The sequence below is a fragment of the Sceloporus occidentalis genome, unplaced genomic scaffold (assembly GCF_023333645.1).
Source record: "Sceloporus occidentalis isolate IW3139 unplaced genomic scaffold, rSceOcc1.0.p SCAF_6, whole genome shotgun sequence".
NCBI lineage: Eukaryota > Metazoa > Chordata > Lepidosauria > Squamata > Phrynosomatidae > Sceloporus > Sceloporus occidentalis.
In genome coordinates, this window is record NW_028316986.1 from 5125638 (window position 1) to 5152011 (window position 26374).

General features: G+C 42.3%; 1 protein-coding gene across 6 annotated transcripts in view; it reads left to right on the forward strand.

Annotated features, from left to right (window-relative positions):
• LOC149310351 (homeobox-containing protein 1-like) overlaps positions 1–26374 on the forward strand; it is a 157081-nt gene that overhangs the window by 70885 nt on the left and 59822 nt on the right. For all 6 annotated transcript variants that reach the window (XM_089528784.1, XM_089528786.1, XM_089528781.1 and 3 more), the window contains exon 2: positions 16643–16726. In XM_089528784.1, the coding sequence (XP_089384910.1) occupies positions 16704–16726 (23 nt within the window). In that variant the 5' untranslated portion in view covers positions 16643–16703. The remainder of the gene's footprint in view (positions 1–16642; positions 16727–26374) is intronic.

Consider the following 26374-nt stretch of genomic DNA (forward strand, 5'->3'; position numbering starts at 1 on the left):
TCTGGCCCCAAACTCTCCCGAATTCTCCCCATTACCTAGGCACTCTGGAGCAATGCGCGGTTCACATTCACATCCCACTGTACCGCCCACTGCTGCCAGAGCAAAAAAGGGGTGCCCATTGTCTATTACATGGCTGAGTGCCCTGTTCTGAGCTGAGAAGGAATGACTCATGCCAGCAGTGACTGGTGGCACAGTGGGACACACTGTAAACAGCCACCCTGTTGTCACTCTGGAGTGCTTCAGATGGCCCAGATGCCCTGTGGAGCTGGCTTTCCCATGTGAAGTCAGTCTGCAGTTGAATTGGGCCTTTAGCCCTGCATCATGTAGATAGGGTGACATAAAGGTGGGGGTGGGGGAACTGGCTCTTTTGGCTCATGTAGCCAGTTTGCGGCCCAGATGCCGCATGATGGGGTGCGCTCCCATCACCAGTCCCAGCTTCTGCCAACCTATCAGTTCAAAAGCATGCAAATGCAAGTAGATAAATAGGTACCACTCCGTTGGGAACATAAACAGTGTTTTGTGCAATCATGCTAGCCCCATGATCACAGAGTAGTCTCTGACAATGCAGGCTCTTCAGCTTAGTAACGGAGATGAGGAATGCCCCCTATGGTTGGACACAACTTGATAACCTTGTCAACAGGGAATACCTTTATCTTTTCCTTAGACATGCTCATAGAGAGGCAGTATACTGTTTGGTCTTCTGCAGCAGGTACACAGGACACAACAGGTAGAGAAGCAGCGCATCTTCTGTTGTGTCCTCTGAACTTCCTGACAGTAAGGGCTGTCCGACAGTGGAACGCACTCCCTCGGAGTGTAGTGGAGTCTCCTTCCTTGGAGGTCTTTAAACAGAGCCTGGATGGCCATCTGCCGGGGATGTTTTGATTTGAATTTCCTGCATGGCAGGGGGTTGGACTGGATGGCCCTTGCTGTCTCTTCCAACTCTATTATTCTATGATTCTGTGAAAGAAGAGTCCAGTTGCTCACCCTTATCTAAACAAGCAGAGAAACCTCTTCCAGCCACACTAAAACTCCAGGATTCCAGTTTCTTCCTCCTCACTCAGTCCCCCCTTTAAAGCAGAAAAAGGATAAACTCCTTCCCTCCACCAATGTCAAGACTGTGGTTACTTTCTCTTTCTCCCCATTCTTCTAGTTTAGGCAGGTAAACCAGTCGCTTTTCCTTACCACTCAAAACTCCATGCCAAAAGTCTTACTCTCCCCCATTTGCTTAACTGCGCAGACACACTGGCAGAGCCATAAGTTGTGGTGGGACTTTAATCGTTCTGGAGCTACATCATAGATTGGAAGTGTTGTAAACTGGGGCAACATAAATTGAGACTGTATTGTCTTCATGACTCGTAACCATCAATAGCCTTAACCTCTATGGATTTTTCCAGTCTCTTTTTAACAGAGTTACTAATATCCAAATTAAAATGATCATTCCTACATTTTGTAGTACCAGATTCCATTGTATTAGTCATATGTTCTATTATCTGTATTTTTAAATTTTGTGTGTGTGTTTGGTGGCTTTAATGTTTTGTGCACCACTCAAAAAAATCTGATATGAAGCACTTTATAAATTCAGTAAATCAGTCAGTAAATAATAGGTCTCCAACCTTCAGCTTCAGAGAATGACCCTGAGGTCTAGTATGATGAGAGACAGAGAAATTCTTCATATCTACTTTCTCTGTGCCTTGCATCATTTTATCCACTTCTCTTGTCTCTCCCCTTAACTCCCCTTTATCATACCAGAATGATTTATGCAAATTTGGGCATGAAGTTTTTGTTAAGTTGTATTAATTATTTTGAGCACAGAACAGTGGTGCAAAGTTTTGTGATTCTTTTGCCCTGAACATGATGACAAAACTACCTATAATTAAAATTAATATAGTAGTTTTAATATTAGGGTTTCTCTTTGCAGTCTCAAATGCTCCATGATTTTTTCTCCCATTTTTAAAAGAGGCAGTGATGGTTGAAATCCTCTTTACATGTTCTTTGGTGTCCTCATTCACATATAACAGAGGTACGCAACTGGTTGAAGCTGGGGTTATTGTGATCCCTGTGAGCTGCATTAGGACATAGGGACAGTTGAAAGGATGGCCATTAAGAAGAAAAACAGCAAATGCAGAAAAAGGGGCGCATTATGAAAGGCCCTTTCCCCCTGAACAATTAGCACTTAAAAGCAGCTAGGGAAAAAAACGATGAATGCACACAGAAGACTAGCAAGGAGAACACCAGTCTAACCTCTCTAGAAAGAGAGTTGTAGAGCCACTGAGAAGGCCTTGAGTTCCCACCAGATATACCTTTGATTTGAGGATGGTGCAACAGAGAGACAGTTCTCCCGTCCCTAGAAGATCTCAAAACATGGGCAGGCTCATATGGGAGGATATGATCCTTTAGATAACCTGGAGCTGAGCCTTGCAGGCAAGAAATAACCCAACATTTGTAAACAACAACAACAAAACTTAGTAGCACTTGTGGGGGTTGAATGACTGAGGGGCTTCAGGAGCTAAAAAGGTGAGGTTTGGGGGCTCATGCAAACCAGAGTGCACTTTCTTCACCTTGATATATAAAACTGAGCCAGGATTCCTGTGAAAGACAATCTACATATATTCCACTGGTTTCCAGTTTACTTCTCCTTGTTTGAACAGCTGTCCAAACCAGGAAAGACAACCTTACTATTTCCCTTGCAATTAGGATGCTGGTTTGTTACTTCCTGTTAAGCCAGGATTCATAAATAAGCAATCGATAGCAGGTTATGAATCCTGGCTTGCTTTGGAGGGAAAAAAACAGGACTGTGAGTGTGACTATTACTATAAGGTGTCTTTGGTTCTTTTTACCCACCTGTAGAATTAGAGTAACAAATGAACCATGTGCTCAAGTGCACCTCACGTCACAGACAGATGAACACACACATGTTCTTGGCAAAGTCAGGTTTGCTGCTGTGTGAATTCTAGCTATTCAGGAACACGAAACCAGTTCTACTTCATTGTATAGCTACTGTGTGTGTGTGTTCAGAGAGAGAGAAATGCATGTACAGTTGGCCCTCTAGATTTTGCAGCTTTGACTTGGGCAGATTTGATTATTCGTGGATTTGATTAATATTTTCTCTCTGTGAATCTCTAGGTCCTCCAGCACAACTCTGCCAGAAATTGAGCACAGAGTCAAACAGGAGGATCTAGAGATTCCTAGAGGAAACACTTTGGTCCTCCAGTGTAATTTTGTGGTAGCTTCTGCCAGCTGTTGGTCATAGAGCTGTGCTTGAGGACCTATAGGTTCTTAGAGAGGTGTTTTCTTAGATAAAAAAGGAGCAGTTTTTATTTGTGTTGCCCCCCCCCCTTTAATGGGGTCCTGTGCCCCTGACCCCACTGACTGGGGAGGGCCCACTGTATTTGCAAGAACAGTTTTAGTATAAATTATTCATACTTAAGTGTACACTTGAAAACACTCCATGATGTTTATCACACTATACTCTTAAAGTGCTACTATTCCACTTTGACTCCTCTAGCTGCCTCCTGTTGCATTGTGGGATTGGCAGTTTTAAGGAGGGGTATTTAGAATTCTCAAGCAGAGAACTTCTCTGCCTGAGAATTCTAAATACCCCTCCTTAAAACTGCCAATCCCAGAATGCAACAGGAGGCAGCTAGAGGAGTCAAAGTGGAATAGTAGCACTTTAAGAGTATAGTGTGATAAACATCCATGTGAACTGTCCCTTGGAGGCAGTGAGAGGGATGTGCAGTGTCTATATGGATAAAGGTGGGGTTTTTTTCTGGGTCTCAGAGGTACATTGCTCCTTCCTCTGGATGTCATTTAGATACTGCTGGGCCCTTAAATCCTAGACCTGAATAGTTTTGCATTAATTCCATAAGTAGGACCTTCCTGGTTTTCCGGAAACAGACATTGTTTCTAAGTTTACAGCATTCCTTCCTTTGCACCATTTCCTTCCTCCGACTGATACTGAGTTCCAGCACTTTGTTTTCTGTGTGCAGCCACTGACAAAACAGATTTTACACACACACACACAAACACACTTCAGTGTCCTTTATAATCTAACAAGGTAAACAAATGACAGGTTGACCTTTTTATTCTCTCCTCCCTCCCCATCGCTGGGTTCCAAGCCCTTTCCATTCTCCTCCTTGGCTATTGCCTTGCTTTCTCCTTCTCTGCCAGTGGTGTTTAATCCATTTATGCCTCTTCTCTTTACACCACCCCTCCCCACCCACGCAACACTTTATGACTTTGTAAATCAGCCTGAGCGGCACCAAATCAAATGCTTTCCTCCCAAAGTCCCCGATAACGTATGTCCGCTGTTTCATTCTTGTCTAACCTAACGATTTGGTCGTATAATAAAACCGGATTTCAGCAGATTTGTCAGCCATGACCTTCCCTTTTTATGAATCCGGGCTGGCTGTCCTCTTGCTAAATTATGCATTTCAAAGTGCTCTTGCCATCCTTCGGGGTTTTATTTTTTATTAGCCTGCCCCTGGCGTAATGCCCTCTACAGCTCTGGCCCCAAGTCTGAGGAACCCTCAAATATGTTTGGGTGCATTTATAGATTTTAAATAAGGGAAAGGCAGAGGGTAGAACGTCTTTAATGGGGAGGATTTTGAGACTATTTTTTATTTGATTTCTGACTTCTGCTGTTGCTGTTGTGGCATGCCTTCAAGTCATTTCCGACTTATGTCAACCCTATAGGGTGGTCATTGTAGTATTTGGGTCTTTATTTCATGATGTCTGCGAAAAGAGCGAAGTAAAGTATTTTACTGGCCAGATCTTTCCCACTAAGTATTCCTTACTAATCCCCCCCCCCACACCCACTAATTCTTCTCCTGCTAGGCCTACCAAATTTTAATCAAGATGTGGCTTAATCATTTGCCCACAATTTTTAACATACAGTGTTGTCATCTCTGGATTGGTCAACAGCTATGTCTTAGTTAAAAAAAGTCAACGTGTTTCTGGGCATGACATCTTTAACAGAACTTTTAGTACCAGAGTTAGGTCTAATCTGCACTGCAGAATTAATGCAGTTTGACACGGATTTACCTGCCATGGGTTAATGATGTGGAATTCTGGGTTTTGTAGTTTGTTGTGGCACCAGAGCTTTCTGATAGAAAAGGACAAATTTCTCACAATACTATAAATTCTGTCATTCCATAGCATTGAGCCATAGTGGTTAAAGTGACATCAAATTGCATTATGTCTGCTGTGAAGATTAGACTTTGTGAATAGGAGCTTCTTTGTTAGTGGCTTTATTAACTAGGATATACCTGTATTTATAAATGTTGGAGCTTGGCCTGGCCAATCAGGATCAATCTAATACTTTAAGACTGGTAGGATTACCCAGCATTCCTCAGGCAGTTGCCAACACTTTGTAAGGTCAGCTTGGTGTGTACACATAACAGGGCTTTCCCTGTAGCAACACCCCACTTGTAGAATCCCCCTGAATTCCTCTTTCAAATTTCTGCAGAGTGTTTCGGACCTTTCTTTCAGTTAGTCTCAAGGGTGCTATAAGATCCCTTTGCAATAACTGTAAACATAACTTTCCATCCATCTGAGGAAGTAGACCAAGGGTGCATCTGCACTGCAGAAATAATGCAGTTGTGACACCACTTTAACTGCTGTAAATGCTATGGAATCCTGGGATTTCTAGTTTGTTGCAGAACCAGAGCTCTCTGACTGAGAAGTCTAAGTAGCTTGGAAGCACCTAGGACCAGCATTTCACCTCTGAAATAGGTGGCCGGGTCCCCTTCACTGTTTAATATCCACAAGCACCCATTCCTCCCCCCCTAAATCAAGAAACACTTTCATCTATTTCTGGTTTTATTTATTTCTATGTTTAACATTTCTGTAGCAGAAAACAAGCTGCTGTCGTTTCCCACAAGTAGTATAGAAACCATAACAGCTTGACAGAGGACTACGAAGAATGGAAAGGGGCTGAAAGCATGTAAAAAAAACTCTGTCAAAAGAAGCTTCTTTGTCAGAGGCTTTAACAGGTGATGACTTTTTGTTGTTGTTTTTTCTCTGCAAGATTTTGCTCTAACTGGTTTTGGGAGCAGAGAATTATACAGGGCAGAGGTTTGTGCCTAGTTTCTCATTTCCTGGAAATGCTGCTTAGCCTTTCCTCTGATAAGAGCTTGGAAAAGTTACTTGCTTGGACTACAACTCCCAACCAGCATGGGCACAGTCTATTCTGAGTGGGTAATTGTGGAAGCTGTAGTTTCTGAAATGCTAGCCTATGTAGCTTTAAGGGCTTGGAAATTGCTGTCATCCTGAATGTGAGAGATGGACATCCCAGGGGGCTGCATTCTTTTTCCATAATAAATTTATAATCCTTCATTGAAATGATCCCAAAACTACCAGAACAGTGGCAAGGAGAGCAATGATGTTTGTTGTAGAAGTGGTTTGATAACTACATTTAGCATATTGAGAATCTAGGCTGTAGAATCTCCATGAAGGGCATTCTGTTTGATTAAGCAGTTCTGCTGCACCATCAGTGTCTATGGAGTGCAAGAGACATGGTTCTTGTGGCAAGAAACTTGCATTCTTAACTTGGGAATTTTGTGCTTGAGGAGACACCACCCTGGGGCAAGATTCAGGGCCACAGCCTGTTAGGAGCCTTTCTTGCTGGTTTTCTTCTTGAGATTAGAACCATAGAGTCATAGAACCATAGAGTTGGAACACACCACAAGGGATATCCAGTCCAATCTCCAACAATCCAAACATTCCCAACAGATGGCTATCCAGCCTCTGTTTAAGACCCCCAAAGAAGGAGACTCAAACACACTCCGAGGGAGCATGTTCCACTGTTGAACAGCTCTTACTATCAGGAGGGTCTTCCTCATGTCTCTTTTCCTGTAGTTTGAATCCATTATTCCATGTTCTAGTCTCCGGAGCAGCAGAAAACAAGCTTGTTCCATCTTCAGTGTGACATCTCTTCAAATATTTAAACAGGGCTATCATATCACCTCTTAACTGTCTCTTCTCCAGGTTAAACATACCCAGCTCCCTAACTCATTCCTCACATGGCTTGATGGTTTCCAGATCCTTCACCATTTGGTTGTCCTCCTCTGGACACGCTCCAGCTTGTCAATATCCTTTTTGAATTGTGGTGCCCAGAAATGGACACAATATTCCAAGTGAGGCCTGACCAAAGCAGAATAGAGTGGTACTACAGTGAGACCTTGGTATCCACGGACTTTAAGCATCTGTGGACGACAATCCCCCATTGTCCCCAGTGGCAGCCAGTGCATGTAGCCACATCACCATTAGGGACACAAGCCTTCACTGGAAGTCTCTGTGTCCCTAATGGTGGCACAGCCACTTGCACACACCGCCTTTGAGGACAACAGGAATTAAGGTCCCGTGGACTTTGATATCCATGGGGGGGGGGGGGTCTGGAATGGATCTTCCACAGATACTGAGGTCCCACTGTATAACTAATCTCACACTACACTTCTATTGATGGAGCCTAGAATCACCTTGACTTTTTAAACAGCCCCATCTCACTGTTGGAATCATGAAGTCGGAAGGGACTGCACGGGCCAGCTAGTTGAACCCCCTGTCATTGAGGAATACACAAATGAAACACTCCTGAAAGATGCCCATTCAGCCTTTGTTTAAAGACTTCCAAAGATAGAGTCCAACAATGTACAAGGCAGATTATTCCACTGTCAAACAGCTCTTACTGTCAGGGAGTTCTTGCTAGTGGTCTTCAGGAGGCTCAGAAAGAAAGAGCAAAGAGCCTGTGCTGTGGTTGTGTAAAACAAATCTCAGAATAGGACTCTGCACACTGATGTTGCTATCCAGTCCTTTTGTTGAATAGTAGCATTATGCAACTCAATCAAGACATCAAACATATAAGACATGAAACATAACCAAACAGTGCATCCAATGCATTGCATAGCTATGTGCAATGTGTCTACATAGGATCATAATATCATAGAGTTGGAATAGACCCCAGGGACCACACAGACCAATCCCATTCTGCCCTGCAGGAATATACAATCAAAGCACCCCTGACAGATGGCCATCCAGTCTCTGTTTAAAAACTTACAAGGAAGGAGACTCCATTGCTCTCTGAGGGAATTTCTTCCATTGTTAAACATCTCTTACTGTCAGGAAATTCCTCCTGGTGTTTTAGCTGGAATCTCTTTTCTTGTAGTTTGCATCCATTGGTCTCTGTCTTAGTCTCTGGAGCATCAGAAAACAAGCTTTTGCGATCTTCAATATGGCATCCCTTCAAATATTTGAAGATGGCTATCATGTAATCCCTTAACCTTCTCTTCTGCAGGCTAAACATGCCCAGCTCCCTAAGCTGATCTTCATAGGGCATGTGTGCCAGAGGTTTCACAATTTTGGTTCCCCTCCTCTGGACACGTTCCATCTTGTCAACAACTCTCTTGTGTGGTGCCTGGTACTGGATGCAGTATTCCAGGTGAAGCCTGAACAAACCAGAATAGTGTGGGACAATTCAGAAAGGATGTTGACAAACTGTAGTGTGTCCAGAGGAGGGCAACCAAAATGGCAAAGGGTCTGGAAACCATGCCTTATGAGGAAAGACTTAGGGAGCTGGGTATGTTTAGCTTGGAGAAGAGACAGTTAAGGGGTGATATGATAGCCCTGCTTAAGTATTTGAAGGGGTGTCACATTGAAGGTGGAGCAAGCTTGTTTTCTGCTGCTCCAGAGACTAGAACCAGTGACATAGCCAAGGGGGGTGGGTCCATGGGGACCAGACCCCCCCTTCTGTTAAATACAATGAATGGCATGCGCCGCTGCACCACCGCACCCAAGACCCCTTATAATGGTGGCACTTAGTCTTCCCTCCTTCCTAAAATCCTGGCTACATCCCTGCTAGAACCCAGAACAATAGATGCAAGCTACAGGTAAAGAGATTCCAGCTCAACATTAGGAGGAACTTCCTGACAGTAAGGGCTGTCCGACAGTGGAACACACTCCCTTGGAGAGTGATGGAGTCTCCTTCTTTGGAGGCCTTTAAACAGAGGCTGGATAGCCATCTTTTGGAGATGCTTTGATTGTGAGTTCCTGCATGGCAGACAGGGGTTGGATTGGATGGCCATTGGGGTTTCTTTCAACTCTATGATTCTGTGATTCTATGACTATTACTTCCCTCGATCTAGACATTCACATGCACAGTTCCACTTCTGTGACCTTGAATGTGGCTGTTCCCTGTTGCATAAAAATGTTCAGCTGTTTCCATAGCAGAAGTTGTGCCTGTATGAAGCAAACAGCAGGATTCTGGCCATCATACTGTATTTGATTTTTAAAAAGCCCTTCAGTTTAATTTCTCCCACCCCATTAATGGTCCTTCTGGCCTTAATTGTAGAATCATGAGATGGGGCTGCTTCTTTCTTATTCTTTCCTATTCTTTCCAGCCATTGTAGATAAGGGGGATGTTATCATACTGCCAGGCAGAAGTTCCACAGATGAAATCTTCACCTGTTGTTGCTACAGGGTTTTTTCCCTTCCTTTTATTCCTTTTGGCCTAGGCTGGAGCTTTTTAAAAGCACAATTCCTTCTTCAAGTGAGCTGGCTGGGGAGGCAGCGGCTGCGATGGCAGGGCAAGCTGTACTCAAACATCTTAATTGCAGCCGGAGAGGAATGAAGAAAACTGAAGTGGCTCCCGAGGAGATATTAGAAAATCCGAGTTGAAAATGAGAATGATTTAATGTCAAATGAGACAAATGCCGAGTTGATACTCCAGTGCCTCACGCTTTCCACTTGTCCTTGGCACTGAGAAAATGAGATTTTTAATATCAGAAAAACAGATTGCTGCGAAGACTCATCCATTGTAAATTTGAGCTGCCTTTTCAGAGCGGCTTTTAAGCTCGGGATTGGATTGTTGATTCCGCTCACGGTTGCCGCCATGGTTTTCATACTAATATATATAACATTGCCCTCTTTTTCTTTCACTTTACAACCCCCCCCCCAAAAGGAGGAGAAATCCCTCCTCCCCTCCCAGTTTTGCCTTTCTTTCTCACTTTCTTTCCTTCCTCCATTTCTTCTCTTCACCTCCTCCCCCCTTTGCTCACTGCTGCCCCTTAACAAGTTAATTTCATTAATGAATAATGCAGACAGGACAAAGGTTTGTCAGCTTTAACCTCTGCATTAGTTATAGAGATTAATGACACTTGCCGTTCTGGCTGTTTAATGCTAAGAAGGCCGGCTCGGGGCCGTCTGCTGGGCTGACTGAAGTCTTTTGAGGCCTGGCGTTTTTGAACTCTCATGCTGTGGGAATGCATCTTGAAATTCGCATTCGTTGCCTTCACATAGCACATCATCCTGAAGTCATATATTTACAAGCCCATAACTAAATCGTGGCATATCGGTTTGAGTACAAGACTACGACTCTTGATTCCCAATTTCGCTATGATACCCACTGGGAGACCTTGAGCAAGCCACATACTCTCAGCCTCAAGGGCAAACCTCTTCTGAACAAATTTTGCCAAGAGAACCCTATCATTTTATTTTATTTTATTTTATTTGCCTTAGGGTTGCCATAGGTCTAAAACGAGTTGAAGGTGCACAGTAACAACAACAAACAGTTCTTTGAGACTGACTGAAAAAAAAGAAGTTGGCAGCATGAGCTTTTGTAGACTAAAGTCTACTTCCTCAGATGTATTTAGTATACTGGAGTCTAGGAAACTTCATTCTTTCAGTGAGTCTCAAAGGTGATACAGGATCTCACTACATACTGATTCTACAGACTTACACAGCTATATCTTTGAATTCAAGAACAAACTGAATATTTTACTGGTTTGGACTAGTGCTTGGGAAGGCCAACCTTTTTTGTGGGGACTACAACTCCCAGAGCCCACACGCCCCAACCTCCCGTGTCAGGATCTACCGGGAATGCTGGGAGTTGTAGTTCAAAAAAGGGCAGCTTTCCACCATTCTTTAACAGTTACTTGTATTCTTGCTGTTCTGTATCTACTCTCGGTTGTTCTTGGCCTGTGGCAGAGCCTGGAAAAGTTACCATTTTGGATTATAGCTCCCAGAAATCCACCTGGGCAGAATAATCCCTTTTCTTTGATATGATCCTTTGGATTTCTAGCTCCAAAGTTTGTTAGACTTTGCTAATAGTATATCATCCTTTGTTGTGGTTGTGGTGAACCTGTGGATGAGACCCTGATGGTGCAATGGTTAAATTATGATATAGCAGCCATTCACTACCACAAGGTTGTGAGTTCAATTCCAGGCAGTGCTCCACTCAGCCTTGCATCCTTCCATAGGTTGCTAAAAGGAGTACCCAGCTTGTTGGGGGCAATTGGCTTATATAAATGAAGCTGCTATTGCTATTGCTTACACATTGTAAACCACTTAGGGAGTGCTTAAGTGCACTGATAAGCGGTTTATGTACTTGTTATTGTTATTGCTATGAGGAATCTCCAAGACTCCCTATCCTCCACTCTTCTGCTTAGGTCCTCCAAATTCACACCTGTGGCCTCCTTAATAGAGTTCATCCATCTAAGCATGTGGACTTCCTCTCTTTCTACATCCCTCCACCTTTCCTAGCATCATTGTCTTTTCCAATGAGTCATTCTTTCTCATAATGTGGGCCAAAGTCCGACAACCTCAACATTATCATCTTGGCTTCTAGCTATATTTCCAGCTTGATCTGTTCAAGGACCCATTTGTTTGTCTTTTTGGTCATCTACGGTATTCTCAGCACTCTTCTCAAATGAGTTCATTTTCTTCTTATTTGCTTCCTTCATTGTCCAGCTCTTGCACCTGTACATGGTGATGGGGAATAAAATGGCTTGGACAAGTCTAACTTTGGTGCTCAGTTTTATACCTTCACCTTTTAGGATCTTTTCTAATTCTTTCCTAGCTGTCCTTCCCATTCCTAGTCTTCTTCTGACTTCTTGGCTTCAATCTCTGTTCTGATCAATGTTTGATCCAAGGTATAGGAGCTCTTTTACTACTGTATCACTATTTCCTCATTGCCTAGGTTGAATTTGTGTACCGTATATACTCGTGTACAAGTCGACCTCATGTATAAGTCGAGGTCAACTTTTGGGGGCAAAAATATGGATTTTTATATGACCCGTGGATACGTTGAGGGTGTGCCCTCCTCAGCGTCTCCCTCATTGGGCTTTCCTCGCAAATGAAGCCCAGCCAGGGAGAGGCTTTTGGGCGATTGTGCGCCCTCCCCACCGTCTCCTTGGCAAGGTTCTGCTGGAAGTTGACTAGAGAGTTGTGCTGAAGAACCTAGATGTTCCTAGAGAAAACACTTTTCTAGGCATTTGTATTTCTCCAGTATGATTCCATGATCAACTCCTGGCATATGTTGACCATAGAGTTGCACTGGAGCACCTGGAGATTCCTAGAAAGGTGTTCTCATAAGTAAAAAAGAACAGTCTTTTTTTTCTTTGCAGCTTTTCCATAGTCACAGGGGTTCTTCACCATCATAGTTAGCTGGTTTTAATCAGGTTTGCTTAAAACATGGTTTAAACTGTGACTTAAACTGTGGTTTAAACCATGGCTTAAATTATCGTTTAAATGATGGGTTAAACCACAATTTAAACCTTATCATAAACCAAAGGACTTAAGAAAACAGTCCTTTTAAAAATTTAACAGTTTATTGCCAGTTGTTCCTTGCTGGACCAACATCCAGGGTCAGTTGCTTCTTTTTAAACACTTTATTTTATTGTGTAAGAAATGCCACTCGGAAACAAATCCTTCAATTCATCCAAGTTCAACCAAAACAACTTGCTTTAAAAGAGCACTTTTGAACAAAAAACAATTATTATTTAAACTTGTGGCATCTGAACTGCATTTTGGTGCTTAATTTTCTTGATTTAGTTCTATATTGGTGTAGTCCTACACATTGCTGCAAAATAAATAAATGAATAAGTACAAAATGAGTTTAAACAAACAAAAATTAACACAAAAAACAGGATTACAAAAAAAATAATATTTTTTTCCCCAATTTTGTGTGCTCTTAGCACTGATCATTATTCTTTATCAATAGTCATTCTTTTTTTCAAGGTATGACAGCTTTCTTTTACTGGAAGGTAATTGTCATTAGCAGGAAAATAGAAATGTTTAATCTTTTGGATGTGTATAGGATTCTTGCTTTGGAGACCAATTCAAATCCCAGTGGTAAGGCGCAGGTATTCTACTGTCTCACACTCTGCAACTAATGATCCAAAACACACTGCAGAAATAATCCAGTTTCAGACAGCTTTAACTGCCCTGGCTAAAGGCTAGGGAATTCTGGGAACTGTAGTTTTGTGAGACATTTAGTCTTCTCTGTCAGACAGCTCTTATGGCACAATAAACTACAATTCCCAAGATGCACTAGCACTGAGCCAGGGTCTCGAACTGTATTACTTCTGCACTGTGTTTTGGACCTTCATCTGAGCTTTAAAAGAACTATCTAGAGTGCTGAATCTGTTTGGTTAAGAATGTTCAGTACCCTGGATAGCTCCTTTCAAGGCGGGAATAAAACCTGGGGTGGTTTCGCTGCCCTACTGACATGGAAGACACTGGCTTCATATGCTTGAGTCCATTGCTCTAAGGCAAACTTTCCTTCATGTCATTTCTTTTAGATCAGTCTTTTCCTGAAACTCACAGAGGTGATCCTTGTACTACTTTCCCCCACTTAAATTGAGGAGATTTCAACAAAGGTTGAAATGAATCTTACACACATGCTTTGTTAACTTCTTGGGAAGTCAGATCCAAAGTTCTTTCTTGCTCACTTTCATTACATTTTGTTTTAGGCCATGCAAACAATCTAAAACATTTTAGAATTGTCAGATTATCTTTTCATAATAGTCTTTCTAAGAGATAGTGTGGCGCAGTGGTTTGAGTATTGGACTATGACTCTGGAGACCAGGGTTCGATTCCCAGCTTGGCCTTGAAACCCACTGGGTGATCTTGAATAAGCCACACTCTCTCAGCCTCAGGGGAAGGCAATGGCGAACCTCCTCTGAACAAATCTTGCTGAGAAAAATCCATGTAGGTTTGCCTTTTAGAATCATAGAATCACAGAATTGTAGAGTTGGAAGAGATTGCAAGGGCCATCCAGTCCAACACCATTCTGCCACGCAGGAAATCTCAATCAAAGCATCCCCAACATATGGCCATCCAGCCTCTTCTTAAAGACCTCCAGAGAAGGAGACTCCACTACACTCCAAGGAAGGAGTGTGTTCCACTGTCGAACAGCCCTTACTGTCAGGAAGTTCTTCCTAATGTTGAGGTGGAATCTCTTTTCCTGGAGCTTGCATCCATTGCTCTGGGTCCTAGTCTCTGGAGCAGCAGAAAACAAGCTTGCTCCCTCCTCAGTATGACATTCCCTCATGTATTTAAACAGGGCTATCATATCACCTCTTAACCTTATCTTCTCCAGGCTAAACATCCCCAGCTCCCTGAGTCGTTCCTCATAGGTCAAGGTTTCCAGACCCTTCACCATTTTAGTCACCCTCCTTTGGACACGCTCCAGTTTCTCAATGTCCTTTTTGAATTGTGGTGCCCAGAACTGGACACAATATTCCAGGTGGGGCCTGACCAGAGCAGAATACAGTAGCACTATTACTTCCCTTGATCTAGACACTATACTTTCTATTGATGCAGCCTAAAATCGCATTGGCCTTTTTAGCTGCTGCATCGCACTGTTGACTTATGTTCAATTTGTCGTCTACTTGAATTCCTAGATCCTTTTCACATATAACTCTCGTTCAGCCAGGTGTTGCCCATCCTATATCTGTTCATTTCATTTTTCCGCCCTAAATGCAGTACTTTACATTTCTCTGTGTTGAATTTCATTTTGTTAGCTTTGGCTGAGCTTTCTGGTCTATTCAGGTCATTTTGAATTCTGATCCTGTCCTCTGGAGTATTACCTACTCCCCCTAGTTTGGTGTCATTGCTAATTTGATGAGTATGCACCCAATTCTGTCATCTAAGTCATTGATAAAGATGTTGAATAACACTGGGCCCAGGACAGAGCCCTGTGGTACCCCACTGGTCACTTCTCTCCAGGATGAAAAGGAGCCATTGCTGAGCACCCTTTGGGTTCGGCCGGTCAACCAATTACAGATCCATTTAACAGTTACTTTGTCTAGCCCACATTTTACAAGCTTGTTTGCAAGAATGTCATGGGGAACCCTGTCAAAAGCTTTACTGAAATCAAGATATACTATATAAGTCGGAATTGACTTGAGCACACACACACACACGTACACAATAGTCTTTCCCCTAAGATTGGAGTGTCCAGTTCTTCCTATCATCCTGTGTGGTTTCTGCCTGTATAGTTTCATTGTCCTTCTAGTTGTCCTCCAGTCCTTCCTGTTTTGCCAGAAATTGAGCACAGTACCCCCAATGAAGTCTTTACTATTCTGAAGTAAGATGGACTGTACTGTCTCCCAACTGCTGAAGTAACATGCGAAAGTGATATTGACTTTGTCTGCTGCAGCATCACGTTATTGGCTTGCATTCATTTTTTTGAACATCATCTTTAGGTAGAATGAAAAAACTGAACAGAAGCCAATAATGTGATGCTGCAGCAGACAAAGTCAATATCACTTTCTTATATTTCTTCAGAAGTTCACCAATATTGTGTGTGTGTGTGTGTGTGTGTGTGTGTGTGTGTGTGTGTATATATAATTGTGGCTTTTAAACCTAAAGTACACTGAAGATTTTAGGGAAATATTGTAACTTTATAGGACTAAATATAGCAGCAGAACGTGAAATTTTCATTTCATTTTATTTCATTTCAGTCCCACCTTTCTATCAGTATGGGTCCCAAAGCAGTTCACAACCTAGATTTTATACAAAGTACAACTGAACGGTTATCATAATACAGTAGTAAATACAATTAAATAAACTACGATATTGGGGGTACTGAATAGTGTGGTGTAATGGTTTGAGCATTGGACTAGGATTCCGGGTTCGAATCCTGGCTCAGCCATGAAACCCACTGGGTGACCTTGGTCAAGTCACAGTCTCTCAGCCTCAGAGGATGGCAGTGGCAAACTCCCTCTGAAGAAAGTCGCCAAGAAAACCCTATGATAGATTTGCCTTAAGATTGCCATATATTGAGAATGACTTGAAGGCACGCAACCACAGTTGATAAGACCACTTACATGAAACAGTTTAAAGGCATTTGATATATTACAAGGAGGATATTTATTTATTATTTAAACAAGCCAACTCTGTTTCTTTTTGGTATTATTTTTTCCAAATTGCAATTCCCAAAATGACTGCTGAGGGACTCTGGGAATTGTTCAAAAAAGTTGTTGTTGTTGTTGTTGTTGTTGTTGTTGTTGTTATGCTTTATTTATAAAGAGCTGTAAATTTACACAGCTCTATACATACAATAAATTAAAACAGATAAAATAAACCTGCCTATGGTGTACATTCTACAAAAATAATTAAACATAATACAGCTTAACATTCAAAGAATAAAATACAGCAGACAACAAATTAAAATAACCTTGGATAACAATCATGTAATGTTACTGTCCCAAGGCCTAGAAGGGAGTTTCATTCATAGGGGCAGGAAAGAATAGTGGCCCCACAGTGGTTTGCCAGTTGTGCGGATTGATATGGTAAATGATTTGTTAATAAAGCATATTAAAAAAATTAAATTGGCTTTCTCCCTCACTCTTCTTCTCCTCTGTTTCAGGATGATAAGTAAAAGTGAAGACCTCTCGGAGGCTTTCTGACTTCCTCTCCCCATGTGAAGTATGCTGAGAACCTTTCCAGTGGTGTAAGTATACCGTCTGCCATTTTTCTCTGCATCCTATGAGATGTGGTCCTTCTTCCACCTCAAGAGATTTACCCTAACTGTTCGCAACTCTTTCTTTCTTCTCCCTGCAAAACAATAGAGCAAAAAAACCCAAAAACCTTTATACTGAAACGAAAGGTAAGAATTGTGTTTATGGCAATCAAACTGAGCTTAGGGAATGTACTTCCTGAGATGCCATCTCCCAGAATCCCCCCAGCCAGTGGCCATGGGAAACTACAGGAAATCACCACTGTGCATGGGAAACCTAGTAGGTTGGCCTCTATCCAGGTACCATTGTGATGGAATTCAAAGATATAGCCCTGTTAGTCTGAAGAATCAGTTTGCAGAGAGATCTTGTAGCACCTTTGAGATTAACTGAAAGAAGTTGGCAGCATGAGCTTTCATAGACTTCAGTTTACTTCCTCAGATGCATTTGGTCAGGTGCCATTGGTTATCCTCCTTCTTGTGCCTCTTACGTTGCCACTTACCTTCTTTCTATTCCTCTCCCCCCCTTCTCCATCACTGGTTGGCAACTGATAGCAGCACCTTACAGGTTTCCCAGTGGAGCCAGGACAAGGTAAAGAACAGCACCCTGCCTGCTCCTAATGGGATTTTTAAAAAGAGAGAGATGGTGACAGGCCATTGTTTTTTGTTCTGACTCTGTAGAGTTCATTCTTTTTCTGTGGTTGACAGCTTATCTCTGCACATTTAGAATGGTATTGACCATTCCTTACCATCACTGCATGTTGGTTTTTGCAGATGAGTGGCAACTAATTTTTATATTATTTTTAAAATATTGTATGTTTGAGATAGCAATTACATCTGCAGCCTGATTAAAGACATTTTGATTAGATCAATCACATGCATTTGGGTCGATTTAATTGGCCTAGCATCAATTAAATTTGCATATGGATAAAAACAGGAAGCATGAGCATAAATTCATGTTGTTAGATGAAGCTTTTATGTCTTAGAACTGGGCAGTGGTGGCCCTCCAGGTGTTGCCAGAACGCAAGTCCTATCAGTCTTACCTAGCGTAAGCATTGTTCAGGGATGACAGTAATTACAGCCCAATTGTATCAGATAGACAGAGTCTCTTATCCAAGATACATTCCTCTTCTGTGTGAGAAAAGGGACAAAAGGCAAGATACAAATAAACCGAAGAATAATACTACCAACAATAACAAATGCCTCTTTTGTAATTTCTAATTTTTATAAACACTTGCATTCAAAATGATTTTAATGGGGGGAAGGTGCACCAATTATGAGACTGAGTTTTACAGCTGTAGCAGAAATGCATAACAGTTTGTGCTCGAACTGTTATCATGAAGATTTTCTTAATAGAAAAACCTCTCAAGAAGATGTGTCCATCTGAAGAGAATGACTAAATTGAAACACCATGCAAACCAATTCAAGCATCACACCAAATCATGGCTCTTTAATCTCTGTGTTTTAGACAAGGATGGGTATTGCGAAGCCCTCCAGAAGTTCTTGAAAATGGTGTCCCCACCCAAGGTGTCACCCTGTGCAGGGAGGCAGGGCTTCTGGGGGCTGGGGTTTCTGGGGCTGGGGCCAAAAGTACATTCCCGCCACCTCACTGCCACAGCGTGTAGAATTGTGCTGCAGCAGTGAGATAGGGGGTGCGCTCAAACCTCACAGCAGCCCCCAGCCTTCAGGTGTCACATGGCCATGGTCATGTGGGACTTGGAAGGCAGCCCCCACCCGGCCTGGCCACCCACCCCTGGTCTTCCAAGTCCTATGTGGACATGGCCACATGGGATCTGGAATGCAGCTGCCTGTTCCGCCGTAGTGACGTCACTGGTCCTTGAACTGCAATCCTCAGCAGCCAATGCTTAAGAATCATTAGAGTGAAGAATCAAACAACATCTGGAGGGGTTTGTATTCCCATCTCTGTTCCTTCATGGTTAAGGAACATTAACCGTGCCATGGTGTAATGATTCAATTGGCTAGCTGTAGTTTGCAATTAGTCATCCAGCCAAAATCAGAAACCATTCTTTGGAAGTCTTTAAACAAAGGCTTGATGGTCATTTGTTGTGGATGTGTTCATTGTGAATTTTTGCATGGCAGGGGGTTGAACTGGATGACCCTTGTCATCTCTTCCAACTCTATGATTCTTTGAGTCTATAACTTTACTACCTGATTTCATGGCCAGATTGATAAGATCATAGGTCCAGCTGTTGCTTCACTTCCAGAGAATATTGTACCATAGTAAATGGGGTGTGGGTGGAAGATGAAAGCAGACAAGATAGCTCTTAGTTGTATCTTGCTGATAAGATGGAAAAGCAAAGCAGGCAGGCACCTCTGAAGTCTAATAAATAATAATAAAAATAATAAACTGTTTATTTTTATACCACTTTTCCTCGAGATCAAAGCGGTGCACATCTACAAAAACTATCACATACAATATAAAAACAGTTAAAAACATTTAGTTGTGATTACAATTATTCAATAAAATTATCTAAAAACAGCTATAAAATATCATTAATCTAATTGGGGAATACTTTCTCTACAGTGAGTCGGGAGGGTATGCTTGCTGGAAGAGATAGGTTTTCAATGCCTTTTTAAAGACTTCCAATGTGCTGCTAAGGTGGATCTCTTCCAGGAGTGCGTTCCAAAGAGTAGGCGCTATTGCTGTATAGGCTCTTGGATGGGTTGTTGCCAGTCTCACCTTAGGGTGTTCGAGTAGCAATTTCGCTGTTGTTCTAAGGGTGCAGCGCAGATTGTGTAGGGAGAGGCGTTCCCTCAAGTAACTTGGGCCCAAGCCACGTAGGGCTTTAAAGGTAATAACCAACACTTTGTACTGGGACCGGAAGCGAATTGACAGCCAGTGGAGGGATTTTAATACGGGTGTTATGTGATCTGACCTAGATGTACCCATGACCAATCTGGCTGCAGCATTTTGAATCAACTAAAGCTTCCGAACCTGGTACAAAGGTAGCCCCATGTAGAGCGCATTACAGAAATCCAAACGAGAGGTTACCAGTGCGTGTACTACAGTTTCTAGGTCCTTTCGATCCAGACAGGGATGCAGTTGGCGTATCAGCCGAAGTTGGTACCAAGCACTCCTGGCCATCGCATCTATTTGAGATGATAACTGTAGAGATGGATCCAGGAGTACTCCCAAACTGTGAACTTTGTCCTTTAGGGGAAGTGTAACCCCGTCCAGGACCAGATGGCAAATTTCCCTATCTGGATTCGGAGCACCTATCACGAGTACTAGTATTCCTGTTATACATTTTATAAGCTCTGATGATCATATGGGCTCTAAACCTTCAGTTACCACAAACCATGGTTTGGTGCAATGTTTGAAATGAGCCTCTGTCTGGAGTAATGGCTTCACACAAATACTTGGAACTCTGCTTGCATTTGGCGGCTGAAGGACTTGAGGACACTTGCAAGAATTAATGTCTTGCTATTCCATTCTTGGCCTGGGTTGTGTAAGTCATGTGGCGGCAAGCATTTGATTATGCTGGATTTATTTTCAGATGTCTCGGGCTGTTCTTATTAACTGTCATCACTTTGATCGAAAGTGCGCGCCAGGTTTCTGCATTTGTAGTGCTCTGTTTTGCATTCCTAAACAGAAGCCATGGAGTTGCAGCTGGATGGACCTTGTGCCTCTTGACTTGAGCAGTTTTAGATTGGGTGTTGCTAGGATTGAACAGTTGTGAACAGAGGCTTCTGTGCATAGATCCGGAGGGGAAAATTTGAGGGAGCAAAGGTCAAAGAGTACCACCATCCCACCGTGAACCAGGGCTGTGGAGTTGGTACACCAAATTCCCATTGACTTCAACTCTGACTCCTTCATAAATGACAAATGCATCCAGTGAGCACTTGCTGAGGTTCCAGGATCCTCTGGTTACCAAAATCTGTGGATGCTCAAGTCCCATGATATACATTGGCATGGTGTCCCTTATAGAAAATAGCAAAATCAAGGCTTGCTATTTGGAATGCATATATTTTTGGAATATTATCAAGCCATGGATGGTTGAATCTGTGGAAAAGAATCCATGGATATGGAGAGCTGACTGTATTAATTAGTAATATCAAATTCCCATTGGGTCTTCCAGTTGGCCAGAATGTTTCAGTAAATAATACTGTTGGTAAGTTAGCCTAGAACAGTGGTTTCTAAGCCAAGGAAAGCAACAGTCCCACTATATTCTGTGCTAGTCAGTCCTTATCTAGAGTAGTGTCTTCAGTTCTGGGTGCCTCATTTTAAGAAGGATATAGACAAGTTGGCCTAAGGTAGGTTCCTGTGTTCCTAAGATAGTCCTTGTTCTTCGACCTACAATCAAAAAGATGTGATGGTAGAGCTAAAGGGATGGGAAAAGGCAAGGAAAAAGCTAGCAAATCATTGAAGTTACATTTTAAAAAAATAATGACTGTCTTCAACAGAAACTTTCAGGGAGAGTCTTAGGTGGAGCTGTTCTCTCACCAAAGTCAATGGAATGGTCCTCATACCTTATTGCCTCCTGAAGGAATTGGAGGCCAACCAGTGAAATACAATAAAATAGTTCCACAACAGTCCCCTGAACTTGGGTTTTTAAAATCTTCCAGTTCCTACAGCCAGCTTTCAAATAAACTTTTCCAGGTAGACCTTGGAAAAATTTCTTCGTTGGACTAAAATTCCCAGTGGCTTATCTGGATGGGGATTCTGGGAGATGTAGTCCAAAAAGGAAATTTCTCAAATCTTAGTTTCAGTGAGCCATTAATGAACAGAATGAACATCCAAGGCCTAAATACCCTGGAGGCACGAGATCCCATCTGATCTTGGAAGCTAAGCAGGGTCAGCCCTAGTTAGTACTTGGAGGGGAGAATCCCAATGGATACCAGGTGCTGTGGGTTCTGTTTCAGAGGAAATAACTGTCAAAGCCACCTCTTAAATATTCCTTGCCTAAGGAAATCCTATGAAATTCATGGGGCCATCATAAGCTGACAGGCAGTTTTAAGGCACGTATACACACACACAGATAAACATCAAGAAACAACGTAAGAATATCCAGGAACCATTAAGTGTAGATGCCATCAAAACTATGGACTTGTTTCAGTTGCAGGTATTTTGTTCGTTCTTTTGACAATTTCCTGCCCTTGGAACAGGTTGACAAATTTATTTGTTCACAGTTAGTCTTCCATATCTACAGATTTCGTATCCATGGATTCAACCATCCACGGCTTGGAAAGAAAGTTTAAAAAAAAAAACCCAAAAAACCCAAACCTTGATTTTGCCATTTAATATAAGGGACACTATTTTACTACCTTATTGCATATACTAGGACTTGGACATCCATGGCTTTTGGTAAATGGCAAAATCGAGGCTTGGAACCAAATCCCAGTGGATAACAAAAGCCCACTGTATTTATTTATTTGTTGCACTTACATGCCACCTTTCTCCCTAAATGGATCCCAGGTGGTGAACATTAATTTTAAAAAATCTAACTAAAACATTACTTTAACAAAGTTAAAAGGGAATTAACTATCAATATTATTTTGATGAATCTTGAAGAAAGCCAAATATTTGCAGATTCGAACAACCCGTCCACTTCTTCCTCCCCCATTTCCTCATTATTATTTTAAAAGCAGGTATTGCACTTCCTCTCCCCTGCCGCTGCCGGAGAGACAAGTCCAGCAAAGGTGACAAGCAGGCCTTGCACCCCTTCCCTAAGAAACAGATTGAAGTAATACAGTTAACGAAGCTGTGTGGAGAATTCTAAGGTCCCCAGACATGATATAGTGATAAACCACTAATGGGAGTGTGTGTCCCATAATTAACGAGGAGGAGGATCGTAACATTATTCTTAAATGTCTGGCTGCAGAACTGCCTTGTAAATTGGTCTGTTAAACACAGGGCACCTTTACACTAAACATTTACATCTGGTTTACAACTGGAAGTGCAGAAGGGCTGGTTCCCACTGTGGGAAGGGTCACGGTTCTCTAGAGAGAGCATGGTGTTTGTTTGTTTTGGGTTGTCTTCATAGTACAGTCAGCCCTCTGTATCCATGGATTTATATTCACGTATTCAAGCATCCACGGCCTGAAAATATTTAAAAAAACATAAATTCCAAAAAGCAAACCTTGATTTTTCCATTTTATGCCGGGGCTCTATTTCACTATGCCATTGTATTTAATGGGACTTGAGCATCCTCAGATTTTGGTATCCATGGGGTTCCTGGAACCAAACCCCAGCGGATGCCAAGGGCTCACTGTATGATTCTCTCACTGGAGTTCCTGGCATCATGGGAAAACAGGTAAAGGCTGGGATACTGACAAATGGTGGCTTCCGTCTGACCAGAGCAGCCAATTTGTGATAGGTTTTCAGGACATCTCCAAGTTGCTGAACTGGATCCCCAAAATTGATTCAGCACCCTGGACAGCTAATTTAAAGTGTCAACCGAAAGCCAGAGCAATTTCAGGCCCCACTGATAACACTGATAGAGTGGCTTGTGGATTTTGGGCTACTGGTTTGGAGTATACAGGTTGAGTCTCCCTTATCTGAAATGCTTGAGACCGGAAGTATTTTGGCCTTTTTAAAGATTTCGGAATATTTGTATATACATGATGAGATCTTTTGGTGGGACCCAAGTCTAAATGTGACATTCATTCATGTTTCATATACACCTTATACACATACGTTGAAGGTAATTTTATACACTGTACAGTCGCCCCTCCCAACCCATGGGGGATCTATTTCAGATATTCTTGCCCCCCCCAAAATGGCAACTTGCACATATGCAAGTCCCATAGAGAAAAATGGTGCGTGTGCCTGTGGTGCAAGTGTGGGGCTGTGTGTGCACCCAGTTTAAAGATAGCAGCTTGTCCCTTCCGCAAAAAACAAGACCACGGATTACAAGTCCGCACATATGAAGGGACGACTGTATTTGTAAAACCTTTGTGCATTAAATAAAATTTGTGTACACTAAACCATCAGAAAGCAAAGGTGTCACTGTTTAAGGAACCATTTGTTTGGCTGTCCACAGTATCCTCAGCATTCTTCTCCAGCATCACATCTCAAATGAGTTGGTTTATTTCCTATCTGCTTTCTTCACTGTCCAGCTCTCACATCTGTACATGGTGATAGGGAAGACAATGGTTTGGACTATTCTAACTTTAGTTCACAATTGTATATCTTTACACTTTCGGATCTTGTCTAGTTCTTTCATAGCTGCCCTTCCCATTCCTAGTTGCCTTTGCTTTCTTAACTGCAGTGTCCATTTTGATCAATATTTGATCTCAGGTATAGGTAAAGGTAAAGGTAGTCCCTTGACATGAAAGTCTAGCTGTAACTGACTGTAGGGGGCGGTGATTATCTCTAAGGCGAAGGGCCAGTGTTGTCCGAGGACTGCTCTGGTGGCCATATGGCCAGCATGACTGCACCGAACACTGTTACCTTCCCACTGAGACATTGTACCTGTCTATCTACTTGCATTTGCATGCTTTTGAACTGCTAGCTTAGCAGAAGCTGGGACTAGTGATAGGAGCTGATCCCATCATGCAACACCCAGGCCTTGAACTGCCAACCTTCCAATCATCAGAATTGGTGTCTTAACCACTAAGCCACTGCATCCCCGATATCAGGTATGGCGGGGGGGGGGGGGAGACTTTTAATTGTTTCAATTTCCTCATTATCATGACCCAGAGCCTTCACAGTGGCTGCTCCCAGGCTGTGGAATTCCCTTGCACATGAAGTTTGGTTGGCCCCCTCATTGGTGGCAGTCAAAGTCTTTCTTATTTAGGCAGGCCTTTGGTGTTTAAATTCTGGGGCAGAGGGTGTTTTGAATGTAGTTGTGCTATGGTTTTAGATTTCTGTCTTTTAATTGTGTCCTAAATATGTTTTAAACAAAACAGGTAGAGAATTCCAGTTAAAAAAAGAAGACAACAGAATCCTCTAACTGTTTTTTGATAACTATTGTAAATATGATTTTAGCTGGATTTTGTTTTAATCATATAAAATAAAGAAAATTCATCTTTCTCTGATTTGCCGGTACTGTGGTTTGCTAGTGCAAGACTTGTTCATCTACATTTTAAATGTGAGTCTCATGACCTAAACATTTTTGCACAATTTTGCTGAGCCTCCTAAAATTGCCAATAAGCATCAATATTCAGCAGGCTTCCAATACAAATGCAGCTTATACTTTTGTACGTTTAACCATCTATTCGTTTTTATCCAATTGCATATATTCAACAGTTAATGAAACACATCCATTTTCTGAAAGTGATTTATTCTTGAGACTTCTTTCTGTAGCTTATAGAATGTTTATTAATTTAACCAGGGCCATATGAACTCACATTCTCTCAGTTTCCAGAATTTCCTCCCATTTCCAGTTATGTGTGATTTCCCACTTCAGCAATCATCAACAAAGCAGCAATCAATTCCATATCTTGAATCTCTTGTCTTTTCACAAATTCTAATAGTGTAATCATTGGTCCAGTGCCAACGGTTAACGCATAACTTCTTCAGTAATTTCAAGTATGTCTTATACTTTTATACATAAATATGTATATATATTCTTGCTTGGCCAGAGCCCATGGATTGTGATTTAAGTTATTGGGTTGCATCTGACATTTCTCGGAACATCTGGGGTACATTATTTATAATTTCACTGCTGTTGAGCAAGTTTAGTATTGGGCTCTAAGGCTTCAGACACCCATGTAAGTCTCACTGGGAACAATGGCTCTTACTTCTGAGTAGACATTCTAAAGCTTGCATCTTACTCCATGTATATTTGGCAGTTTCAATCTTTTAATTGACAGATTTAGGGCAGTATCCAACAGTATGTGCTTATACTACAAATAACGCAGCATGTGGACAATTGATTCTGTAATATGTGCAAGCAGGGAATCCAACACTGGCCTAAGTCCTATTGTTGCTTCTAAATACAGTTGGCCCATTGAATAAATGGGTTTTACCTATGTGTTGACTCAATAATTGATTCACTGGGTCTACTGTATTTGGGAATACTGTAGAGCAGTGCTGCTCAAAATGTGGTCTCTAGACTTGTGCCAATCAGTTCACTGCAAAAATGCTGGGAAGAAAAAAATATTTGTACCCAATGGACACAAATATGATACCAGTCCCTAGAATATTAGGGAGACAATTGCTGGTCTCCCATGCTAAATAGTCTGAGAAGCTCTGCTCTAGAGTGTTTGCTGAAAAGTCTCAAAATGGAGGCATAGTGTGGGCGGGACTCCGCCGCCCGCTGCCGCAGCGCCTGGGATGGGCTCCATAATTGCCACGGGTTCGCACCAAAACAAACACAGGAGAGGCTCAATATGATGCTTGCAGACTTAACAGAAGTTTAATAACACAACGTGCCCCACTTCACAATTTCAACTTAAAGTTCCTCGGACTCAGTTACGTCACTTAAGTAGTCTCGGACGCTCCCGCGTTTCTTCCTGGGGGCCGGGACCTCTTACAAGGTGCGGGGCTGGGGAGGTTGGTAGTCCCACTCGGCACTCTCTCTCTCTCTCGTCTCTGGGAGAATGATGGGGAGTCACTCTTGGGTGTTGTCGCCTTCCCTGGACTACCCACCACGGCTCCTCAGCCCCTCTGGTTTCCTCTCCTGCCTGGCCTATTTCCGGGTTCCACGGTTGTCCTCCAATTGCCCCTTCCCACCGGGG